This window comes from Scleropages formosus, chromosome 15, assembly GCF_900964775.1.
Source record: "Scleropages formosus chromosome 15, fSclFor1.1, whole genome shotgun sequence".
NCBI classification, from domain to species: Eukaryota; Metazoa; Chordata; class Actinopteri; order Osteoglossiformes; family Osteoglossidae; genus Scleropages; species Scleropages formosus.
In genome coordinates this window covers 9,466,736-9,490,843 of record NC_041820.1, presented here as the reverse complement: position 1 = coordinate 9,490,843, position 24,108 = coordinate 9,466,736, and the positions used below count along the sequence as shown (strand labels likewise).

At 43.3% G+C, this 24,108-nt stretch overlaps 1 protein-coding gene across 6 annotated transcripts in view; it reads right to left on the bottom strand.

The window, feature by feature from the left end:
• The window catches only part of LOC108932866 (transcriptional-regulating factor 1), a 30,888-nt gene extending 8,041 nt beyond the window's left edge, over window positions 1–22,847 (bottom strand). For 2 of the 6 annotated variants that reach the window (XM_018749584.2, XM_029258751.1), the window contains exons 1-6: window positions 21,510–21,774; window positions 5,242–6,987; window positions 2,723–2,769; window positions 2,417–2,591; window positions 1,270–1,485; window positions 21–339 (exon numbers count right to left, since the gene is read on the bottom strand). In XM_018749584.2, coding sequence (XP_018605100.2) covers window positions 21–339; window positions 1,270–1,485; window positions 2,417–2,591; window positions 2,723–2,769; window positions 5,242–6,546 — 2,062 coding nt within the window. In that variant the 5' untranslated portion in view covers window positions 6,547–6,987; window positions 21,510–21,774. Of the gene's footprint in view, window positions 1–20; window positions 340–1,269; window positions 1,486–2,416; window positions 2,592–2,722; window positions 2,770–5,241; window positions 6,988–21,416; window positions 21,483–21,509; window positions 21,775–22,353; window positions 22,427–22,524 lie in introns of those variants that run through there. The other 4 variants (XM_029258747.1, XM_029258749.1, XM_029258748.1 and 1 more) reach the window with 4 other exon arrangements.
• Between the last annotated feature and the right edge of the window lie 1,261 nt (window positions 22,848–24,108).

Here is a 24,108-nt window from a genome sequence, read left to right as displayed (position 1 = left end):
TGGCAGAAGCGGATGCCTACCGGTTCGACGGAGGAACACGCGTGGGGTGGCGGGGCTCACGGACCCCCCGGTCGCCGCGGCCCTCACGCTGTTGAAGAGGCCCGATCCCCGACGGACCGGACTCAGCATGGGGGGTGGCGTGTACGCCGGCTCCTCCCCCGCAGCAGGTGGAGAGCGGAGCCGGCTCTGGAAGAGAACGGCGCTGACAGTGGCCAGGCCCACGCCGGGCGAGGGGATGACGAGCGGCTGCAGGGTATGCCGGTACTTCTTCTTGGATGTTCGCGGCGCCTGCGTCGCCTGCGTCGCCCCTCTTACAGCGGCCTTCTCTATTTTTAATAGCTGCACAGATGGAATAGGCAAAGCATCATAATGTAGGGCTAACAATGTGGCACAACAGAGAATTAAAAAATAAAGTGTTACAAGCCTTACACTGTGAACACAAAGGTAAGAATTTTGTCAGATTCTTTCCTTTGTGTTCACAATAAATGAGCGAGTACAGTTACTACTGTGACTGCTAGCCCCGTAGTACTTTTTCAGTTTTCTTCTGCAGGCCTTAGGACCCGTTCTAGCAGTTTTTCCTGCACATTCGTGGTGAGCACATATTTAACTCTGTACAACAGAGGCTCACAAATACTAGACAAAAACATGCATGTTTCTTGGGTATGATTTTTAACATGCAATTAACAGTCCCTTCCTCTTGCAGGTAACACTTTTTACGGAAGGGATGTCCGAATTTATGCATTTAAAGACAACGATGTCAGTTACTGTTGTCCCTTGCTAGCATTCACCTACTCATTAAGTGTAAAACTAGAATTACAGACAAAATATTCATGAACCAGTGATAAAGAGCATTTGTTCCTTTTAAATCTGTACATGCTTTTATAAACTACTTAATTACCCATAATAACAAATGTGCTGCAATACTGTGAAAAATATTCATCTTATATTTCTTTGTATTTATTCATAAACTACGGTAGATGCAATCTCATAATTCCGCACAATTATAAATGCAGGAACTGTATGCAGGCAAAAAGATGAGGGACATGAAGAGGTTTCACCCAGATTTTTCCTTGGGAAAGCAAAAACGGGCTCTGGGTAGAGGTTAATAGAGGCAGATAGGCTGGAGGTTATGTTAAGTCGTGGAGTGAAATCAGAGCGCGCAGGGAGTGGGCCGCAGAGATTCGGAGAGGCATGGCGTATCGTTGAAGGACTGATACGGATGGTGGAGACAGGTTTCCGAAGTTGGCGGGAGTGGAAGTGTGCACTCACAGAGGAAGTGCCATGAAGCTGGGCCTTTTCAGAACAAGGCCAAGGTGGCTGTGGAGACTGCCCAACCAGGTCGGTGAGATCACTTTCTGGGTGGGGCCAGGGAGGGGCAAGAGGGAACTTGTTGGCAGCAGGTTGAAGCTTGACAGGCACAGAGACAGGCATGACGACGGGGAGGGCGGGCTCCTTCTCTCTCGGCAGCGCGGTGCCCCCTTCCTTCTGCTCACAGACATGGACACAAGCAATGAACATCTCCGCCTGAAGCATACATGACCTTTGACCCATGTGGTCGCCACCCCACTCTTCTTCCCCTGAATCATTATCTGCATTAGCCAGTAGATCAATCCGACTACTGAAGAGAAAGAGAAACAGCCCATGCTAAACAGTTCTAAAAAAATTAAACAGCCATTATTTTATCTGCGACAGGATGTTATCGGTCACGCCTTTGACAGTGTCACCCTTCCCTTTTTACAAAACGAACGAGCACCACCTGAAATACTGCTTAGCATCTCCGGGTAACCCTCATTTATAGCGTGAGCAGTAGCGCCGGTGGAACGTGGGTCAGCGTGATTAAATCGAGTTAATGGATATTGTGGAAATTTGCGAGACGCAGATGCATTAAACATGCACGGTCAGAAGTCCGCTTGTGGAGTAGAGTCTCTGGTGAAGGCCACCAGGCCCAGCAAAAGACATCAATAAATGAAACCACGGCATCCGAGTCTCCCAAGACCAAGCAAGCCGAAGGCCAAGTGAAGCCAAGCGGTGGTTTCTCGCGAGGAACCACGCAAAACGCTCAGGAACCCACCAGATCTGCATGCAGATGCCAGTTTCCTGGGAACATGAGGGTTTAGAAAATGTGATGATCTCACTTCCGAGGTTACTTTCACACAGCCCGCAGTCAAGTAGTGCGACTATGTGAATAACGCGAAAAATTTTTTAAACATTACATTCACAGGAGCCTCAAGCAAGCGGAAAGCTCTTGCAGGCAACAGAAGCTAAACACAACTCAGAGAGTGGAACTCGTGACACGGATGAGAACCTTCGATCCTACACAAATAAGCACCAAAAGAATGGAACATCTCTGGTATCCCAGAAGGTGTCAGCACGCAAGGGAACGTGCCCTGACCCGCCAGGCCACCTCAGCGCTCACCATTTTGGGCGTGGGCACTGTCTTGAAGCCAACGTGGGAGCGCATGTGTCCGTTGAGGGCGGGCAAACTCTTGAACTCCTTCTGGCAGGTGGAGCACAGGAGCTTAGAAGGAGCTTCCTCTCTCTTCATCACCTCTACCTTCATCGGAGTATTGTTGGCGACATGGGAGTGTTTACTAAACGGGGAAGAGGTCACGTGGCTGTGTTAATGAGAAGTGATCACGGCTTTGCTACTGATATGACAACACAAATTTTAAACGCATGTTTAAGAACTTTAAATTTTGTCGCCGCTGATCGTTAATAGTACCTGTGGTCAGGAGACAGTGGATCCTCTTGGTAGTTGGGTACAGGCACCTTAAGCAAGAGGAAAAGAGAAAACTGATCATTCGAAAGACATGTGTAACTTATATTATCTGTTCATCCTGTTTAATACTCATGTCATCATTTCACTCGACACCCAAAACAGCCGTTTGAGCCAAAAATGTAAAGACAATATATAGATGAACAAGCATTACAGACATTTCTTGTTACACAGTATATTTATACAGTCTGGACAGCAGCCAGCCAGAACACACCCATGCGTTGGCACCAGAAAGAGCTTCCTGAGTGTGAGATTAGTATCAGTGTGTGATCAGGTGAGCCGGTAGATGGGCCGTCGTGGTGGTGTCACGAGCCTGAAGATAGAGAGCAGTTGGAAGTGCACCTGTGCCTGCCTGAACAGGTGTTGTTTTTTTTTTTAAAGATTAAGATGTAAAAAAAAAGAGACAGTCCACATGTTTCGGTCACAGTTGCAACGTGCCACCACGCACATCTTTCCTATGACTGGATGATGAAAGAGCTGGAAAAATGTCAGCTTTCTTTCTGTAATATATAAGAACAAATACGATTACACTCGAGTACCAAGAAATTTGGTAACAGGGTAATGCGCATGCCCTACCCCGGTACAGTAGTGAGAGCTTGCAATAGTCACTTACTTATTTGACACCTGTCGTCAAAGAGGCCCGCAACGTTAGGTTTGTACAAGAAGACGCCTACAATTATTTACTCATTTACACAGCTTGGTATTTTGTGGGAAAAAACGCAAGGTAAATACCGTGCTCGAGGGCACTACAGCAGGAGCAGAAATTTGAACTGAGGACCTTGAGGTGCAGGGCAAACGCTCTAACCACCACACAGGCACCCAACATGGACTTGCAGCCGGAAAGCCGCTGGTTCAAGTCCCACAGTCTGCTACTGCTCTAATGCTTGTGATCACAGTTGTAGACCTGAAATGCTGCAGCAATCCCACTATATAAATGGGTCAGTCACCGTAAGTCACTTTGGATAAAACCATCAGCTAAGAAATTAATATACACAGGGCCACATGAAAGTATGTGAACTCTATACGTCATTATTCTTCTATAAAATATTAAAATAAATGTTTAAAATCTAAATGTTAAATCTTAAAAGCAAAAACCTGAAAAAAATGAATAAATGATTATGATTTACATACCTGATTCTACTTTCCTACTTGGTTTAACTAATGCAATTTGGGTTTCACTTATTTTTGCACCTGAAGCACTTCTGTTTTTCTACTACACACAATTTCCTCTAAAGCAACATATGGAATTGGTCATTATATAACTATTAGGTGAGATGAGAAGGACCGCGGTAAAACTAAGAGACAAAAGGGATTCACACCCTTTGTACCTGCTGTCTTCAGCTTTTTTATTTCCTCTAAAATGCCTGGAAACAGGGGGGTGCAGTGGCACAGCGGGTTTGGCCTGTGCCTGCTCTCGGGTGGGTCTGGGGGTCAAGTCCTGCTTGGGGTGCCTTGTGATGGACTGGCGTCCCTTCCTGGGTGTGTCCCTTCCCCCTCCAGCCTTGCGTACCACCCCACTCGAGACAAGCGGTTGTAGACATTGTGTGTGTGCATGTGCACCTGCAAACAAATAACCAACCGACCAATTTTAATAACAGATTGTTCTGAGCAGGAGCCTATTCCGGAGACATTGGGCACAAGACTGAAAGCATGTGTGGGTGGGGCACACCCTGGACAGGATGCCAGTCCATCGCAGGGACGCAACTAGTTACCCAGGCACACAGCCGGGCGAAGGTACCGGAACAATTGCACCTTGCTCAAGGGCACTACACCCAGAGGCGGGAATCAAACCGGCAACCTCCGGAGCCAAAGGCAGCTGCTCCAAATACGAGGCCACCAGCCGCCCTCGCAAACAAATAAGTACAACGCAAATACTGACTGGAGAAATATGTGTCAGTGTAATTTGCATTCCAGGAAATATTGATAACTTTCAAGGGATTTGAATACTTCTGCAAGCCACTGTATGTCTGCCTACATAATTCAGGCAATAAGTGACAAATCTGCGAAACGAAAGGGCTGAATAGCCAAACTGCGACACTGATTTGGCTAACGCTGCTACCTAGAGCTGGGCGTTTCATTCAACTAATCATTGCCATTGTCTGTTTAATGGCTCGTTGCGTCATGTATAATTAGCAACGCCCAGCTTTTCGAAAAAGAGCCCATAATTATTGCAGAAAGTTTGTCAAAGAATCCATCTCTCCGATTTTTTTTTAAATATTTACCCAAATACCTGGTCTCTTGACATTTTTAGTTCTGAACAATAAAGTCCATTTCAACTCAACACTGAGTTTCTGCTGAAAATAAATAAAACAAAGCAACAGCTTCAGTGCGAACAGTTCTGGTATTAACGCAAGTTAGCAAGACAAAGTGACTTTGGAAGAAGGCACACCATAACTTGAGATGAGAGCCTCAAAGCAGAAAGTTGCACCAGGAAAGATTCACTAGACTGATCTTTGCTACCCTACCTGTAGCCATGGAGAACTGGGAGAATGGTTGCTGCTCGTCCGGTGGATGATGGACAGAACCTCCCTCTCGGACCCTGGCCCCTGCGGGAGAGGACTTGTGGTGGGGCCCAGCGGGGCTGTGTGCTCCTGGCAGGCCAGGCCATGCTCCCTTGGGTACATGAAGCTGTGAGCTGGGTGGGTGGGAGTGTGTTGGCCTGGGTTGGGGAGGGGACGGCTCGTGTCAGAGGGAGCAGGGTGAATCTCCTCTTGGATAGGGTTCTGCTGCGGCTGCGGCAGATACAGGTTGTTTTGGTGGTACAGTTGCCTGTGCTTCTGCTGCTCTTGGAAGAACATCTGGGCTTGCTGGATGGAGTGGCCTGGGTCCGAGGACATGAACTGCTGCTGCTGCTGCTGCTGCTGCTGCTGAATCTTACAGTTCTGACCATAGCTAGTCAGGAAAGAGGGGGTCTGCACTGGTTGCTGAGTTGTTACGTGTGTCGAGTAATAGGATCCTGGCTGGTGCTCCAGCTGCTGGTGCATATGGAACTGCTGCAGCGACCTGCCGCAGGCCACCATCTCTGGCTGTGGTTGTGGCTGCATGGCCTGCTGCTGCAGGTAGTACTGATCTTGCTGCGGTAGCTGCTGCTGGTACCCATAGTGTGTCTGCTGCTGAGGTCCTGGCATGGCTTTGACGTGACCCTGGTCATACCCCCTGCTGGGCTGCGGCTCTACCGGGGGGTACCTATGCGGAGGCTCAGTCGGCTGCAAGGGGGTCTTCTGAGAGAGGAGCTGACGCAGGGCAGCATCTGTGGGGGCGCAGAGAGGAGAAGACGCCAGCATCCTGCCGGGAGACTGCGGGCCTTTGCCGCCCTGGAGGATGCGCAGGTTGTGGCTGGCAAACACCTGATTGAAGGAGTCGAGCCTCGGCAAAGAGTCGCCGGGATGCTTGCCTGCCCCTTCTGAGTCCACGTGGGCCAGTGTGTTGTACTGGTAACCCCGGTCATTGCTGATTTCCCTCATCTCCATGGCCTCCACTTGAAGGGGAGGGCACCAAAGGTTGGGTGCGGCCTTTGCATGGTTACCGCCGGGCCACAGCCCCGGATCTTTGGGCCCATCTACCATGGTGCCGAAGTCCTGCGCTGGCGTGACGGGAGATTCCAGCGGGTCCTGATAGAAGTGGGGAGAGATGGGAGACGGCTGTACGGACTCCAAAGCGGGCATGCCATAGTTCTGGCCGCACACTGCCATGGAGCCGGGCTGTGAAAAATACATGTCATCGGTGCAGTTCAGCAGGTGGTTGCTTTCACACAAAGCCTGCTTTTCCATGCTAAACTGCCTGTGCGGCCCGTTCCAAAAAACAGCTTTATTAGTCCAATACACACAATGCAAAACGTAACTGTGATCGCTATGTTCCCGGAGGCAAGTTTTATCGACAGAGAAAAGTCAGCGGAGGGCAGATTCAATTTAGGGTTTGGTCTATAGTGCACATATTATAAGGAGATGTCCATCAAAGAGGGCAGACCATTTTTTAGGAGTAACATTTGAGCTGAACTGATAGTGAGACAGTTTTGGTTTTGAGGCAGAAGAGCTCATGCAGGAATGTTCTGGTCATTTCTGGGCCTGGGGCAGCTGTTTTCCTAGTGCGCTGTAGCACGCTATTGTTGCATCTGGAAATGGTCCTTCATCTTTCTCAACATCCTGGGGTGTGACTCGGGACTCCAATACGCATCATTTTCGCTGGGGCTTCTTCCAACACACCAAGAACACCTGGAAAAAGTACAATCCCTCCCATTAGCCACAAACTGACATCAATAATACTATAAATATGATTCTTTACATGTGAAGCAAACTTCTGTTTAAACATAAATGGGAAGTCTGGTGTTTGTCATGAAAATAAATTTTTATTAAAAAAAAAACTTTAAATTTGGATTTATTCAAATGTCTGAATTTCACATTATACCCAGGAATCGTGAGATGTGAAAATCATCATCATGAGCAAATTTCATTTATAGACTGATAGGGTATAGGAAGGGATAACCAAAAAAATTGAAATATACAACCAGATTTTTAAAAGATTTTGAAACTTAATAATAATAATAATAATAAAAGGAAAGTATACAAAGCGTACACATTTGTATAACAAAGATGCATATTAGGAAAGCCCAAACCTTTAAAAGAAACATTTTAGTGACCATTTTTACACGACGACATTAAAAAATACTAGACACTTTGTACGTTTGTTCAAAGCCTTAATCCAAATTTAACGTTTAACTGCAATTTCTTAAGAGTGTCTCGTGTATATTTCAGTCTTCAGTGAATTTTTTTTTTCTCTCTGCTGCAATGCGGTGTCCTCTCCCCCCACCCCACACACACACAGACACACACACACACACACACACACACACACACACACACACACACACAGACACACATACGTTTCAGTGCTGAAGACGTGATTCAGGCAGGCAGCCTCTTATCTTTTCCTGTCACATGGTTCGCAGCAGAGAGGTGGCGGTTGGGCGTTTGTTCTCAGACGCTCTGTTGTCCTTTAAAGGAGCGAAGAGGAAAGCCCAAGGCAGAACTACGCTGGTGTGCTCCACTGCGCACGTACAAGTGTACAAAAACACCGTTTTCCCACACTGATCAGTAACGCCGCAATACAAAGGGTTCGGTTCAATATGAGCGAAAAGCATAAGTTTATTATGCCACAATGTCATATGACGGATTGGTACTCTTAAGGAACATTTCTTTTAGAAGAATAGGAAAACACGGTTATTTGTTAAACAACGAGAAGGGTAATTAAGGATTGATAAGGTAAAGATTTTTAAGTATCCAATAGCCAGAAAATCAAAAAAACCTGACTTTCTGGTATTAAATTTACATTTTTTCATTTAGCAGATGCTTTTCTCCAAAGCGACTTGCAATGAACTCTGTGTAGTGTTATCAGCCTATACCTTATTCACCAAGGTGACTTACACTGCTAGATACACTACTTACACTGGGTCACTCATCCACACATCAGTGGAACACACACACACACACACACACACACACAATGGGTGAACCTGAACAGCATGTCTTTGGAGTGTGGGAGGAAACCAGAGCACCAGAAGACCTTACACTACTAAATACACTACTTACACTGGGTCACTCATCCATACATCAATGGAACACACTCTCTCCGTCACTCACACACTATGGGTGAACCTGAACAGCATGTCTTTGGCGTGTGGGAGGAAACCAGAGCAGCCGGAGGAAACCCACACAGACACGAGGAGAACACACAAGCTCCACACAGACTGACTGGGGATCGAACCCATCTCCTCTCATAAATGACTTTATTTCGAAGCTGCCTTTCAGCGTAAAGCACTGAACAATGCGGTAGTGACCACTGGGGCGTACGCACCGTGATGCACACCGGCTGGACGCACAGAAAATATGCAGACTCACTCACCGAGCCTGCTGGTGCATCTCAAAAAAGTTCAACGTGTTCAAAAACACACTAGGCAAACACACAGACCTGAGGAGCACACAGTGAAATCGGGGGGCGGTGCGTGAATACCGAAACACGTAGTTGGGTCTGGCTGCATAGTAAGAGCGAAAACCCGCAGCCGAGTTGTGCCGAAACCTTAACATACCGGAGCGCTCGGGCAGACAAATGCAGAATAGGCACTTTTCTACAGCCTATAGCTCACAAAAAACACCAAGTGAGACAAAGAAGGCAGTCTCAAGGCACAATTCACGTAGAATTTAAGCATTGTTACATTTACTGTGCTGCCGTTTATGCGACTCCACATCTGGAATCATTCGCGCACTCACACGTGTCCTCCTGGTCGGGGCTGCGGCAGCACAGCGCCTATCCCGGAGTCACCGGGCGTGAGTTAAAGGCAGGGCCACCTAATCTATCGCCGTTAATTGCAATCCAGAGTTCATACGCTACATCAGGGAGCCGATATAGGTTTGAAGACTGCAAAATTCTGATCCAATGTACGTTACGCAAATTTCCGGTAGTTTATCGCAACGGAACGCAGCAAGCATCAGGCAATGCATCGCCACAACACACTATTTTTTAAAGAAGCACGATTTCGGTACATTTCTCTGTTTGTATCCGTTTCTCGAGCAGAACACATTTTTTTTGCCTTTTTTATGTCTCAAACTGAAGGGTTAAGGTCAGAAAGGGTCCTCTTGGTATTAGTACCTTCTCTGCATAGAAGTCTAGCTATATAATACCCATATAATATATAATGCCCATAGAATCCACTGCCGTGCGACTCTCAGAATAACCCTGCTGGCATCCTGGGATGTCCCTGACATGGTGAATAATGATAATCGGGGAAAGATGAGGTGACGGTTAGAACGAAAATCCCAGTGCCTCTGCATCAACAAGGTTCATTTAGCTTCTGCATGCCGGTGCCTCTTTATGAATGAGTTACAGACTAAAAACAGGACGCCTTCTGCTATAAATAGAACCGTTGCAAGGATGCCGTATGTTCCTCAGCCAGGCAAATTGGTGACTCCCAAAGCCGCACATACCTAGATGTGGTTTGACCCGAAAGCCACACAATCTCTGTTACTTTTCCCCACGGTCGCTGAGTCTTCCTGCTGGCCTTCTCTTCCACTCTGCACGTCAGAGGCGATGCTATGCGTGTGGGTTTGACATGCCAATCGATCTCATTTGATTAATTATGAACCGAGATATGACCGACATTAGTCCAGGCACGTCTAGGATACTAATTCCAGCAGTGAATACAGCCAATGCCACTAAAATCTAATTTCTTAAGGTGGAAAGGTCTGCAACCTCCATCGCAAAACCTATGCCATCCTACTATTTTAACACATTATTTCGGCAATGGTGGCGCAGTGGGTTGGACCGCAGTCCTGCTCTCCGGTGGGTCTGGGGTTCGAGTCCCGCTTGCGGTGCCTTGTGATGGACTGGCATCCCGTCCTGGGTGTGTCCCCTCCCCCTCCGGCCTTACGCCCTGTGTTGCCGGGTAGGCTCCGGTTCCCTGTGACCCTGTATGGGACAAGCGGTTCTGAAAGTGTGTGTGTGTGTATTTTGGCAATTTTTTTTCCCAACATATTGTATAATTAATAGAAAGCAGAATGGATCCATTTGAATTTCTTCCACTTGAAAAATTAACTTTTGATTTAGGATGAAATTCTAATGAATTCTGGAATAGCTGGACACCCTTCTGGAAGTTATCAGAAAGTGCTGCGCGATCACACCTGCGATATACCGTGACCTTTTCATCCTGAGTCCTTGCTCTCTGTATGTGGACACATTTACATCTTCTCAGTGCAACGTCTTTACGTCTATGCTGTTGTGATCCTGTGCTGTTTATAAACCCTCTTAAATAGAAAACAGATCCGCATTACGCCATTCACCACAAAGGACGTCTGCTACTCAACTCTCTAGAAAGATGCTTAGCTGGAAATACTGGCTACATGCGCCTCTTGCTTGGTGCTCTGAGCTGGAAACTCTGACGTGTAAATTCGGTCTATCTGCGCTCCCCCACAACCACGTGGTGTCTTACCTCCCCTGTCATAGCACATCAGCCAATGTAGGCGACTGAGTACTTTGGCGAGCACCTCAATTTCAAATAACAGCAAAGTCCCCTAAACATTTGTTAAATGGGTCAGAAGCCCAGCCTTTCTGAGGTCAACATGTGGGGAGAACAGGAAACATTACTGACTAAACCCAGTTGTGTTCAACTGCACATTTCCCCAAAGACAGCAGGTAGGTGTTGGTGATGCACCATTTACACACTTTGGCCTGCAGTGTTGTAGAGGGTACAGCGAAAGACGAGGCCTCCTGGTTTCTTTCTATGGCTCAGTTACCAGCATGAGGAACAAGAGTGGACTCCCTTCGCTTTTAGAAATGTGACCACAGGTAGAGAGAGACACACTCTTGACACCTATGCAGTTCTCATGACTCTACTCAATACCACTCACTAAAAACAAAACCGGCGGCTTTGCAGAGCCTCTTCCCAGAATCATGACTACTTTTTGCGTCCCTCAACTCATTAAGGTTCCAAAGGAGCTAAAGGGGCTTACTCCATACCGTCCGTCCTAAGGTAAAAGGGAAAATTTATATTCAAACAGGTTTAAGACACTGGAAGGATTAGAAAGGAAAGTAAAAATTTAGAATGTACCTAATTTCATTAATGGGACACTACAGTTCAATATGGATGGCTATATAGTCGGATAACTGCAATGCTGTTTTCAGCTTTTCACCACACTACAGACACACTGAAACCACTTGTCCTGAGCAGGTCGTGGCAAACTGGAGCCTTACCCGGCAACAGAAGGTGTAAGGCTGGAAGGGGAGGAGACACACCCAGGACGGGACGCCAGTCCATCACAAGGAACCCCAAGTGGGACTCAAACCCCAGACCCACCAGAGAGCAGGATCCAGCCAAACCTGCTGCGCCACCACACCCCCCACACTATAGACACTTATAATTAATACAGTATATGTCAGAGATAATTAATATATGTTGGTGCTCATTGACCATGAGACACTCCACCACAATGATGATGACACCACTAGTGTTGAGTTATTATAGTAAGGGGTCCAGGTCTTTCATTCTATAAATTCATCACTTATGAGTTTCAAATGACTATGTGCGCTGCCGCTTGGGTTTGATGCTTGACCAAGCCAGACCTGTTAGAGTGTAACCCCAGCTTATTAATATAACTATTCTGTATCAATGAGACCTTTGACAACAAGCAGCAAAATTATTTTTCAGGCAAAGTTAATGAGGTCAAACTGGGTCTTTGCTTCATTCTTTCTGTTGTTCTTTTATTAATAGAATACCTTTCTGAATGACACAAGCAGCACAGGATGAGCCTATATTTAAGACTGGGCACTCTTGGTCTAGCGCAACACATATTCTTACGCCGGATTATTACAGCCGAGAGAAAAGATGACCGCATTACACTTTGTAAAGAAAGTGAACAACAGCATATCATCCGTCTTTCATCCTTTAGTTGCGGACTTTTTAGCTTTTTATTAACAAGCTTCGTACACAGATTTTTTTTGTTTGTTTGTTTTAAATAAAACGATGGAAGCACACTGTAGGCTGCACCAAGCAGGATTTAGCATTTCACATTAAAAATACTACTAGCAATAGCACTTATGCTTTAATGACAATACTGACCAAGGAAACCAGTTGAGTAGGTTGCAGAGCACAGTTCAGTGGCGTGTTCTTCACATTCTTGCATCAGAATAACAGGAAAATAATGCAATAATAGCAGCAACACCAACTCATACCAACTCCTGCCAATAGGGGCAGCCACTAGTATAGTGGTTAGAACTGCTGTCTTCAGACTCAGAAGTCATGGGTTCAAATCCCACCTCCAGCTAAAGTACCCTTGAGCAAGTTATCTACCCTAAATCACTCCAGTAAAATAACATACTGGATTTAAAACACTATAGGTAGTCTAAAATGTTTCTTTGTAGAAAATAATCAGGTGGAGAGGGAAAAAAAAAGCAGTTTGCTAAAGCTTTTATCCACTCAGTCTCTTTGTAGCTACTTACAGATATAAACATTTATTGAAGTAATTTTGGGTAGCTTCTTTGTTTCCAAAAGTATAATAGCCGCTTCTTTCCTGGGAGATACATCTGTGCATCCTCGAAGTGTACTTACTTAAACAATGTGCTGTAATACAATCACAACGCTTTTTACACACACACACACACACACACACGCACACAGTCTGAACTGCTTGTCCCATACGGGGTCGCGGGGAGCCGGAGCCTAACCCAGCAGCACAGGGCATAAGGCTGGAGGGGGAGGGGACGTACCCAGGATGGGACACCAGTCCACTGCAAGGCACTCCAAGTGGGACTCAAACCCCAGACCCACCAGAGAGCAGGACCCGGTCCAACCCACCGCGCCACCGCACCCCCCTGCAACACTTTTTAACTCAACGCTTTATTCAGCTTTGGCCACTGATTTTCAGAATAAAGTACGGTGTTGTTCGGTTAGTGTTAGTGTCCGGTTGTTCGGGTAATGGTTTGATAACGTCCCAAGATAACAGCTGTATTAACAGGCCGATTAATACGTTTTGCCTTAGTGGCACATGAAGTAGAATCAAAATGAGAGCTACGTTCCTCCACTGTGTCATCACGAAACTTTTTTCACAAAGAACTGATACATGTGACACTAACACTAACTGCTGCTAAAAATAATGTGCTTTGACAGGCCTGGCATGCAGAAGAAATGCGAGTCTCTTAGAAAGGGTGGACACTTGTTTAAATACTATTGGACAGTCGGTGAAACATGACTAATACGCTGGGTGAACAACAGGATGCATATAAATGTGGTTTATAGTGTATGAGAATATAGAAGATATACAGAAGATATGCAGCTACTTGTGTGACCAAAGTCGGTGCAAATGGTGAAGGAAACAACTAACTGTGCTTAAGAGTCACACATCTGCAGCTATGTCTCCTTCTCCTAAGGTAATGCCCACATTGTATTTTCTGTTAGATGTACGTCGCTTTGGAGAAAAGCGTTTGCAAAACGAATAAATGTGAATGTGGAAGAAATTCACAGGAAGACAGGAGAGTACAGAGAAATGGACAAAATGAACAACTATCTGAAGAAACGGGCGAAAGAACGCACAGGTAAATTGTTAGCAGATTTAACTTAGACTAAAATTAATGTCTCAAGCCAATGCCGAAAGACAGGAAGTGAGCAGTCAGCAGCTCGTCGCCGCTTTTGCCGTCCACCTGAGTAACCATACAGTCACCTGTGTTGCTTCCTGTTTCCACCTCGTATTTCATAAAAGAATACCGTTTCTGAATCCTGCCAAGCATGTCAGAGGTCACTCGGGATGAGGTTTCTAACCTGGAACACCTAACTCTTGCTTCCTGTTATGAACCGACACACAACTCTTACATGTCTACACTCCGTATAGTGTCCTTGCTGCATATTTTTAAACGTGATACAGAAGAACACAAACTGCAAATATGTCCACGTACAGAGAACAAGGGCTAAATGTCAAAAATGCACAATGTATCAAAGACCTGGACATATATAAACACTATCTAATGAGTTCCACAAGGGCAGCCAAATGTCCCAGAATTCCTTTGAATTGTGAAATATTAATTTTTCCAGCAAAAGAAACTGACACATTTAGGTCATCCGCATATTTAAAGAGAGAACTTCACGTACAGAGACCATAGCATTAAAATACATTTCCTTGCTAAGCATGGAAGAGTAATTAGCGTACGTTCAACAACTTCATCAAACTCAGAATCTGGGCTGCGGTTTAATAAGAAAAAAGATACGAACAAATCAAACTTTTTACTTTTTTTCTGAATGCTGGAGTGAACCCCATTCCAGTAAGCATGCATCTTTTCACGTTTCCAACGTAAATGTACCAAAGTACCTGGAATGGCTTGACATTTAAAGCAGAGCTGAGACGCCCCTGGAAACATTATCTGCAGACACACTGGGATGAGGCAGATTCTGTGAATGAGCTTGCAGTTTAGTTCTTGGATCAATAAGGAAGTGCGGGCTAGGAAGACTTGATAGAAGATCCATTCATAATTGCTGAAAAACAATTCAAAGCAATCTTCCCATGTCTTCCTCAGTGGTAAGAACCAGTACCACCCAAGCACACACAGTCTGGTCCCACTTGTCCCAAGCGGGGCTGCGGCAAACCGGAGCCTAACCCAGCAACACAGGGCGCAAGGCTGGAGGGTCAGGGTACACACCCAGGACGGGACGCCAGTCCATCACAAGGCACCCCAAGCGGGACTCAAACTCCAGACCCACCGGACAGTAGGCACAGGCCAAACCCGCTGTGCCACTGCACCCCCCGAACGAGTACCAACACTTCTTAAAAGACTCAGACGCAAGTGGAATACTTTTTCGGTAGCAGTCTCTAGAAGTCGACTGGGCTCATTGCTGAGTAACAAGTGAAAAAAGTAATTCTATTCTAATGTATATTTATGAGGAGTTAAGGGAACTTTAGAAAATGAAGTCATCTCTTTTTCAATACCAGGAGGCTTCCTGGGTATAACCACAAACAAATTTTCACATCCATTCATAGCATGTCAAGTAAATCAGCTTTTTCTAGGGATCTTATTTTTGTGCTTCTGACACTGCAATACTTTATGCACACCACCTTTGCTTCTGTACACTATAATAATAGCCAGATAAATTAATAATTAAAGATACGTAAAGGATCAAGAGTAAATTTGGCAAAAAACTCTACAAACTGAAAAAATAATTTAATGTTTTCTTGTTTATGGAACATTTTTTTTTTTTAATTGGTTTTAACATGGATCTACTACTACAAGAAGAACTATTATATCTATGAAAGAACACATCCTGAGTACAGCACATGAACATAGACTGTAGTAATTGTACTCTACCTTGGGTCGTATGCAGAAGCAGGATAAACTCCACTCATGGAAAATCTGAGCTGTTAACTGCATGCTTTATGGCAAATATATGTGAAATGCCAAGCTTACAAAACAGAAAGGAACCAATCTGACTACTCTACTAACAGCATGAGTGTGCTGGAGGGTTGACTAAGTACAGTGTGTTACCTTGTGAGCTCAAACATACTATTTATATTACAAACTGCTACTGTAAATCACACTGGCCAAAAACAGCCTAATAATGAAACAAAGTAGGCCTTTACGAAGCTTTAAAAATACAACATAACATGAAACTGCTACATCCTCTGAGAATCAGCTACTGGTCCAACCAATAACTTCAACAACCAACAAGATTACGTTGAGACCATCTGCACCTAGTCAATGAGGTGAGAATATCATAATAAGATCAAACAAGTAAATCATAATATGCAGGGGAAATTTTAGATATACAGTATGAAGAGAGACAGCATGGGTGACCAGTCAGGAGGTCCACACAGTGAACCCTGGCTGCATGGTACATCTCGTTTACTGTCTTTATCCTGACCTCACCGAAGTCACCACACACCAGGAGCATAGCCCTTAATCTCTGAAAGCTTTTAGAGTTGAAAAGCTTTTAAAGCTCCTTATGATTTCTTGCATTTCTTATGAGACCTAGATGAAATGTCCAGACTAACAGACTGCTCTAGAATAGAAGTTCCCAGTATATGACGCAAGCTCACAAATTTTTCATGAAGTTCATTATCAGCCACCTATGAGTTCCTTTTGATAAAATAGGTAAATAAAATTAAAAAAAAGAAAAACTTGCTTAACTTGTTTATTTAAATATCGGTATCTTTTTAACTAGGTAGTTGTATAAATATTTTTTCATCATCATTTCCAACTCTAAAGTGGAAGAAAAACTGACAATATTAGAAAGGTACTTCTCTTTACAAATTCTTTGTCAGGTCCTATAAAACACACATTTGAGATACTTTCAGACTTTGAGTGAGGTTTTATTTATTTTATTTCCCCTTTCTTTTGCATTATATGTGTCATCCCATCCATAAATGACACCTTTAACAGAGTAATACTTCTTTCGCATACATGTTTTACTCCACACAATGAACACTGTTAAAAACTCTGGATGGTGCAATATATTTTGATATTTTTTAATATTACAAACAAAATTAAAAAGAACAAGTTTCTCTTAATAATACATTAATCCATAATGTGTGCGAGTAAGGAGAAATTTGAAATATAAGCTATACTGATGTAGCGATAATGTTAAACTCATCAGAAGTAACACAGCAAACTGAGTTATGACAGTTGAAGGTCCAAGTCCCAGCTAGAGAATATAAAATTATACTGCATTTTTCATGAACACAAGCACTGAAATATTGTTAGTGAATGTAAAAGGTATGCTTAACACACTTTTTAGATAGCCAAAGTAAACAACTGAAAGTAAATTTATGTCACTTAAACTCGGCCCTGCAAACGAGTGTAATACCACATTTATTATCTCAACCACTGAAAAATGACATCACATTTTATTAATGGAAAAGACCTGAGTTTAGACCGTTAGACCACAGCAAACACCTCTGCATATGGCTCCGATCTCTTCTGTTACTTTTCCTCAGAGAGGAATTTCACAACAAAATCAACGTACTCATTCTTTCATTACGGAAAAGCCGTGATATTTGAGACAGACGAACTTGAGTGGTGTCACTGGTATGATAATGCCTCTGATCCAAGTACCTCATCATTCTAGTCTTTCAAAACTTAATTTCAAAATCACATTATGCAACACATTTCAAAACACAAAAACGCATGTTCCTAAACCGATAAGTGTAGTGAACTGAAGCTTGGGTTTCACTGCTGTTGGGGGGTGGGAAAACATGGTACAGAATACAAACCTGATTTAATTCTATACATCTCACATTACTGTAATTCCAAATGAACATGAAATAAACAATCAGTAAACACCTTTTCTTATTTATTCAAGGACTGCAGCCAAATGGTAGAGCCGGTAGAAAATGTTTCCATCAGCGCACTACAGCAGCTGAGAACAAGGGATGAGAAATGTGTCTAAGGTGCAAGGGAAAGACTGTTGTTAGCAACTTATGAAGCATGAACAGAAACCAATTTAACCAGATATAAAAACGTATGTTTGCTAAAGTGTTCCGGTGGCGGAGGTAATTTGGTTAAAGATGTTCTAAAAACATGACACGAGCTCTCGTATCTCCCTGAACATTGGTCACCAAGACCTCTTCAAGGACCTGGATGAACAAGGACAGGCCGTTTGTATCGTCATAAAAGCTACTGTAAGTCCTTATATTCATTTTTCAAAAATCAGTTTTTCGTTCTCCATATAGCATAAAGTTTGCTGTATCTGAAGTTGCTCGATGGGATGTAATTATTTTGAATTGTTTCTACTATGTTTTTAATATATTTCGTCTACAGGTATGTCAGTGAGGTATTATGCTGTATTTTCCTTGATGAATATTTTACTAAGACACCTATGATCTTATTTTAAATAAACCCTCCTATATCCTAAGTTCCTATACTAGTGTCAGAGTGGGATGCATCCAAGGCACGAAAAGATACCGTAAACTAGACCAAGGACTGTAGAGCCGGATTGGTGCCCCTGGAGGAGATACTGTGCAAATGACAAACTAAGCAAAACGTGTCTAGGGAGGTCTGGACACAGGAAAGTTATAGTAATGCCAGATGCATGAAGGTTCAATCTTTGAGAGTATTAGAAGTGATTAAACTTCCTCATTTAGGTAAATAAAACAGCAAGCAAGAATCGAGAGTACAGATTACTGATCTGTAACAGAGTATTGATAATGAAACTTACAGCTAGTATCAGCCAGAACAAATACTATCAAACATTATAGATTTTTTATAAATATATGACAAACTTAAAAGGAATTAGAAGGAAAGTAATTCAAACCCTGCAAACTCCAAATAATGCTAAAGTGACAGTTGAACAGTTACATTAAGGTTTCAGCTGCTAATTTAGCAATTTACTATTTTTTTAATTTTATCACAGCGAAACTCAAAATGGGAGCACATGAGAGCAACATTTCTGACTGGTTGTTCTGCCCTTCACTGTACTCATCAAAAACACCGTTCTTGTGCTCAGGAAGGAAAAAGTCACATGCATGAACATTATTTTTCCTCTTCACTTGCATTAGAAAGCTGACAATGTGAACCAGATCACCTTGGGGGAAGGGTTTTATTGATTATTAGAATCATTTTTAGTTTTACATTGAAACGGGTTAATTTCAACCTGCCACGAGCTATTTGCCAGCACTCAGATTTATCTTACTGATGAGTAGCAGTAAAACTCTGTGCAAAAGACAATTTAATCACGGCATTTGTCCTTTATAAAGTAGATATGATACTTTTCTGATTCAGATTGTTATGATCAGAGTAGACTGTACATGTTTGGGTAGATGCACCTAAAATTGTTAATTTTTTTTTTACTTTCCCCAAAAGTGACATTCAGTTTGTTTCTGGTTATCCAGTATTTTGTAACATTAATTCGTTCTTTGTCAGTTGCTATGCAATCTGTTTTGAGAGCTTTATTTGTCCAAGGATCAAATAAAGGATTTTTTTTTCTCTAAATTGGGAAGCTTCTTCCACTTTAAAACATAATTACATCCACACTGAACAAGACTTCAAACTAGATAAAATACAGGTTTTGTAGCATGACTAGCAAACATACTCAAGTTATTTAACATTCTGAAAAACACTTAAATCTTCAACAGAAAAGTGCACTTTGTAGCTTTAAACAAAAATGTTATGGATTTTGAACTAATATGGAGAATAATCATGTAAGTTATGAATCCCTTTGATTATAGTAAGAAAGGAAACATTACTGATCTGCAAGAAAATTTCTTTGATTTCATGATGACAATTTAGAACAATTTTCCCCAATATGGTCCTCAGCTGCAAGACAGAGAAAAAATCAATATACATGTACATTATCAAATTTCATTATAGCTTTACAGACAGAGGTTGTTGAGAGCACTGACTTTAGAGCTCATAAGGTCAGGAAGGCATGATGTAAGACAGACCAGTAGAGCTTACCATTAAAAAAAAAAAAAGACAGTAAATATATGTTTTTTGTATGTTGCAGGAACCCTGGCATTAACAGCTATGCTAACAAGTAGGCAAACTGAAGATATTTTAAACCAGTCCCACAACATCCTGTAAACCTTATCTGATTATACTCTTTGCATCTGTATATTTGTGTTGTGTAGGGTACTATGCCATGGCAGCTGATATTTTGTGATTTCTTTATTCCATTGTCTACTAAACGAGTTTCCGCTTTATTATTAATCTTTATTTGCTTTATCGGGCGACCCCAGTTTGTCCAAAGCAATCTGCAATGTCAGATAAGCACCTTTTCAACAAGAGTCTACTCATTTATACAAAGGGGCATCCTTACTGTATCAAGGGAACTGGAGTCAGAACAAAACACTTGAACCAGGGACTTTCACAGTGCAAGACAACAGCTCCAACTATTCCTACCTGCTTCCACTGAAAATTTAAATGAGCCCAATGGTGTCAAACATTTGCATGATGAGCACTAGATGAGTTACAGTCCCAGGAGTGACACGATACAATACACTGATGACTGACTGCACCTGTCCTGTCGGGCCAAACCAAAGTTACTAATTATGTAAGACTTGTGTGTTGTGTGTCCAAACAGCAACAACTGGACACATCTGTCCCACCACCATGTGGTCAAATAAACGACGATGGCAAACAACGGAGCGGCAGCAGGTCTCTGAGGGCTGCTCTTAATTAATAAGCAAACTTTGAATAAACTGCGCCACCTCTTTTATTATTTCTTCCATGATGCTCGTCAGTTCAGCGAACGTTTATGTTGACACGTGGTTTATTATGGGCTGATTAGTATGAATTACAATCGAGCCGAATAACCGAATTACGCATCAGTCGCTCGGCGAACGCAACAGCACAGAAAGGCTAAAATGTGAAACAACCCGACGGCTTCCCATCCATGTTTCACTAACGGATTTCCTGGTTTTCGAGCTAAAAGCGTGCTACTTCGTCAGCACTGAAGGCGACTAAAAGGGAAGCGCCAATTTCATTTCGCTATCATGTATCACTTTCCAGGCGTCCGTTCCGCCGCGCTCCGCGAGCACAAGTGTCACAATCAATCGAATCGTCGTTACGGTTTTCAGAAAACTGCGCGAACTTGGTTGGTGCGACGAACAACAACGAGTTCCCTCACCAATTTAACTGATTTGAAAAAATATACATGATATAGATGTCAAACAGATATCAAGACGGACTCGATGATGATAACGACACGCGCCACGGACGGGATCCGATCTAGACTCTAGTCTATGGCAAGAGCTGCAGCTCGTCTTCGGTCCTCAAGTGCGCGCATTTGCACCTGACCTCATGCACCCAGGAGCCTCGCATCCACACACACTGCCACGCTCAACATAAGAAGGAAGGCAGAGAAGGGGAAAAACGAAAGAAAGAAAGAAAGAAAGAAGTCACGTTGTTAACACAACCAAAGCCGCGCTTTAGGGCTTAACTTCATTCTCGCTTAATAAATATAAACCCTCATCTGACACTTCCTCCCTCTCCTGATCTCCATTATTTACACGAAAAAGTTCCCACCGATCACACCGGAGGTTACGCCTACTAACACCGAATCTTCTTAAGCACATTAAACTATTAAAATGCAGCTTTATATATAAAAACACGTATGCAGCAGCTGAGTTACATAGCGTGACAGCGTTTATCCAGAGTAGGCTAAAATCATTCTGCCTACCGTAAAAGGGCGCATTCAGCAAAATCATGACACGCTCCTGCACTAAATGGTGGAGGAGGACAAAAATCAAGAAGTGACCAAATAAATAGTTACCTTGTTTCAGTTTAATTTCCATGCCATTTGTATTGAACAACTTCCCTCTGCTGGATAGTTTGAGTTGTGCCCCATTGCTACAGTCCGGTAAACAGATATCGATCCGCCATAAAACATAGCGCCACGGATCTGCGAGCGCCAAAGAAGCTGTTAAAACTCCGACACTGCAAAAGTTCGGTTTGTAGTTAAACTGCAGCTCCGTAAAATCTGGTCTAATAAAAATATCGACAACGATTCGCTTGGCATAGTTCTATTTCTGTCTATTTCCCGAGAATTTTACAAGACTATGAAGATCCTTCCGCATGTGGCTGAAGATACTTCAGAGCAGCAGGAAGTTCAATGAGACTTCTGTAAAAAGTGAACATGTGCTTTTAGTCTTTATCTGTCCGATCTAAAAGGCCCGTTCCATCTAAATTAATTCAAAATTCTTGCATTAAATTAGTAAAAGCGACTTCGTTTATTCAGAACACTCGTCTGGTCTGTTAAATGTTAGAGGTCGGTCGCTGCAAGTTTGTCTTCCCTTATTTTCAGAACTACAGCACTAAAATAATCGTTGATCAGTGGCATAACGAACCCAAAAGAATCATCCACCACGAGACTGTTCATAAAGCTGAATGTATCATAAAAGAAAAAGAATGTGTGCCTTTAACTGCAAAATGGTCAAGCTAACCTGGTCATGGCGTGCAAAAATCATGTACTGTACATACCGACATCATGTACATCAGTCTTGTTTATTACAGTAACATAACGTGTATAAATGATGTACAAACTCCCGTGTGTGTGTATCTAGATACATAATTTAAAACCTTTAAGCCTGAAAGAAATTGCACAGATAAATACTCACTGCTGTGTTAAAATCTTGTTCACCCTGGCTCACGCGCACAAATCTAAATTACTGGCACATGTCTATAAATCCTGTACATATTGACAGGCACGCATAACTCATGCGTACTATACTGACTCGTGTATAAATGCACAGTATATAATTATTATTATATGCGCCGGCGTAACCCACCTCGTGCACACGTTCGCACAAACTCTCCGCAGCATCTTCTTGCCAACTTGCCGAGACTTAAAAGAAAGTTGGCGAGTTTTCCTCAGTGCGAAAGGATGTGTGATGTGTTACATTTAGATTTCAGACAAAATGATATGATTACGGTGCGAAGCTGAAGTTTGAAGCGAATTTCTTTGAGGCGGTGAGCTGGACTTCGCGGCTACAAAATTGCTGAGTGTAATTCCCTGTGAGCAACTTCTCATGGACCTCTAAGAAAAACATTTTTCGACAACAACGTGCATAAAACGGGAGCAAAGCGACTTGCTGAGGCGCAGAAAAACTTTCTGTAGGGTCTGTTACTGTACATTCGTTCCAGGTGTTGTTAACACTTAGTAGCCGCCAAGTGTCGCTGCTTTATTATTTTTCCTATTTTCTCAGAAACCGTTTTGAAGAAATACCTCTCTAGTAAAGCAACTCTTTTTCCTTTCATATTGCAAAATAATGCAAATACGTTGGTTGAAAGAGGAATTTTGTTTTCACTGGACTACATCATTTAATGAACTCATGTCATGTTTCATATCAACATGACACGTTGTTGAAGACCGAGTAATACCACACAAAAACTAGTTAACACATAAATCGTAGCTAACATAAAGAAGTACATGTACATGATTACCATTTAATTGTCTAAAATACCACGTATGAAATCGTATCACCTCGGACACCTGCGGCACAGCGCGAGGCATCCGGTGCGGGCAGAGTCCCCGGGCGGCGTCCGGTACCACGCATGCGCAGTGGGTGTGTGCCTCTCGTACCCAGACTTCCTGAAAGCCAAGATCAGACAAGGGTTGTTTCTGATTAGCGAGCGTTCTGTTTCGAAGGTGTTGTGTTTTAAATTATTACTTTCTTTTCTTTTTTACGTTAGGTACACCGAATTATAATGTGTTACTTCCGCGTTGTTGTAGGAAAAGTACTATTCTAGGGATATAATAATATGGAGTTACGTCCAGCCATCCGATTTTCAAGAACCGCTTCAGCAGGGTCGCGGTGATCCGGCGACTATCCCGGGAGCACTGGGTGCAAGGTCGAGGGGGAGGTACACCCTGATCGGGACGTCAGTTCATCGCATCACTCACGTTTTCACACACTACAACGAAATCTACGGTCTGAAATTCACGACTTTGGACTGTGGGAGGAAACCGGAGCACCCAGAGGAATCCCATGCAGACAATGAGAGAACGTGCAAACCCCACAGAGACTGGGAGAGGATTGAACCCACGTTCTTTCGCACCACCCGGGTGTTACTCATTGCACTACTGTTCTGCCTTATGTTGGTTTCTGTGGAAGCATATTGTTTTGAAATCAAGCAAAATCTCCAGAAGCGACAGAGTTTATGAATATCAGTTGTTGAGTTCTCCATCCAATAATAATAATAATAATAATTTTACTGAGACGGACCAGCTTTCCTTTCACAGGATGTATGGGTTCCTATTTGTCCACACACACACACACACACACACACACACACACACTGTCTGAAACTGCATGTCTCGAGTGGGGTTGCGGTGAGCTGGAGCCTAACCCAGCAGCACAGAGTGTGGGGAC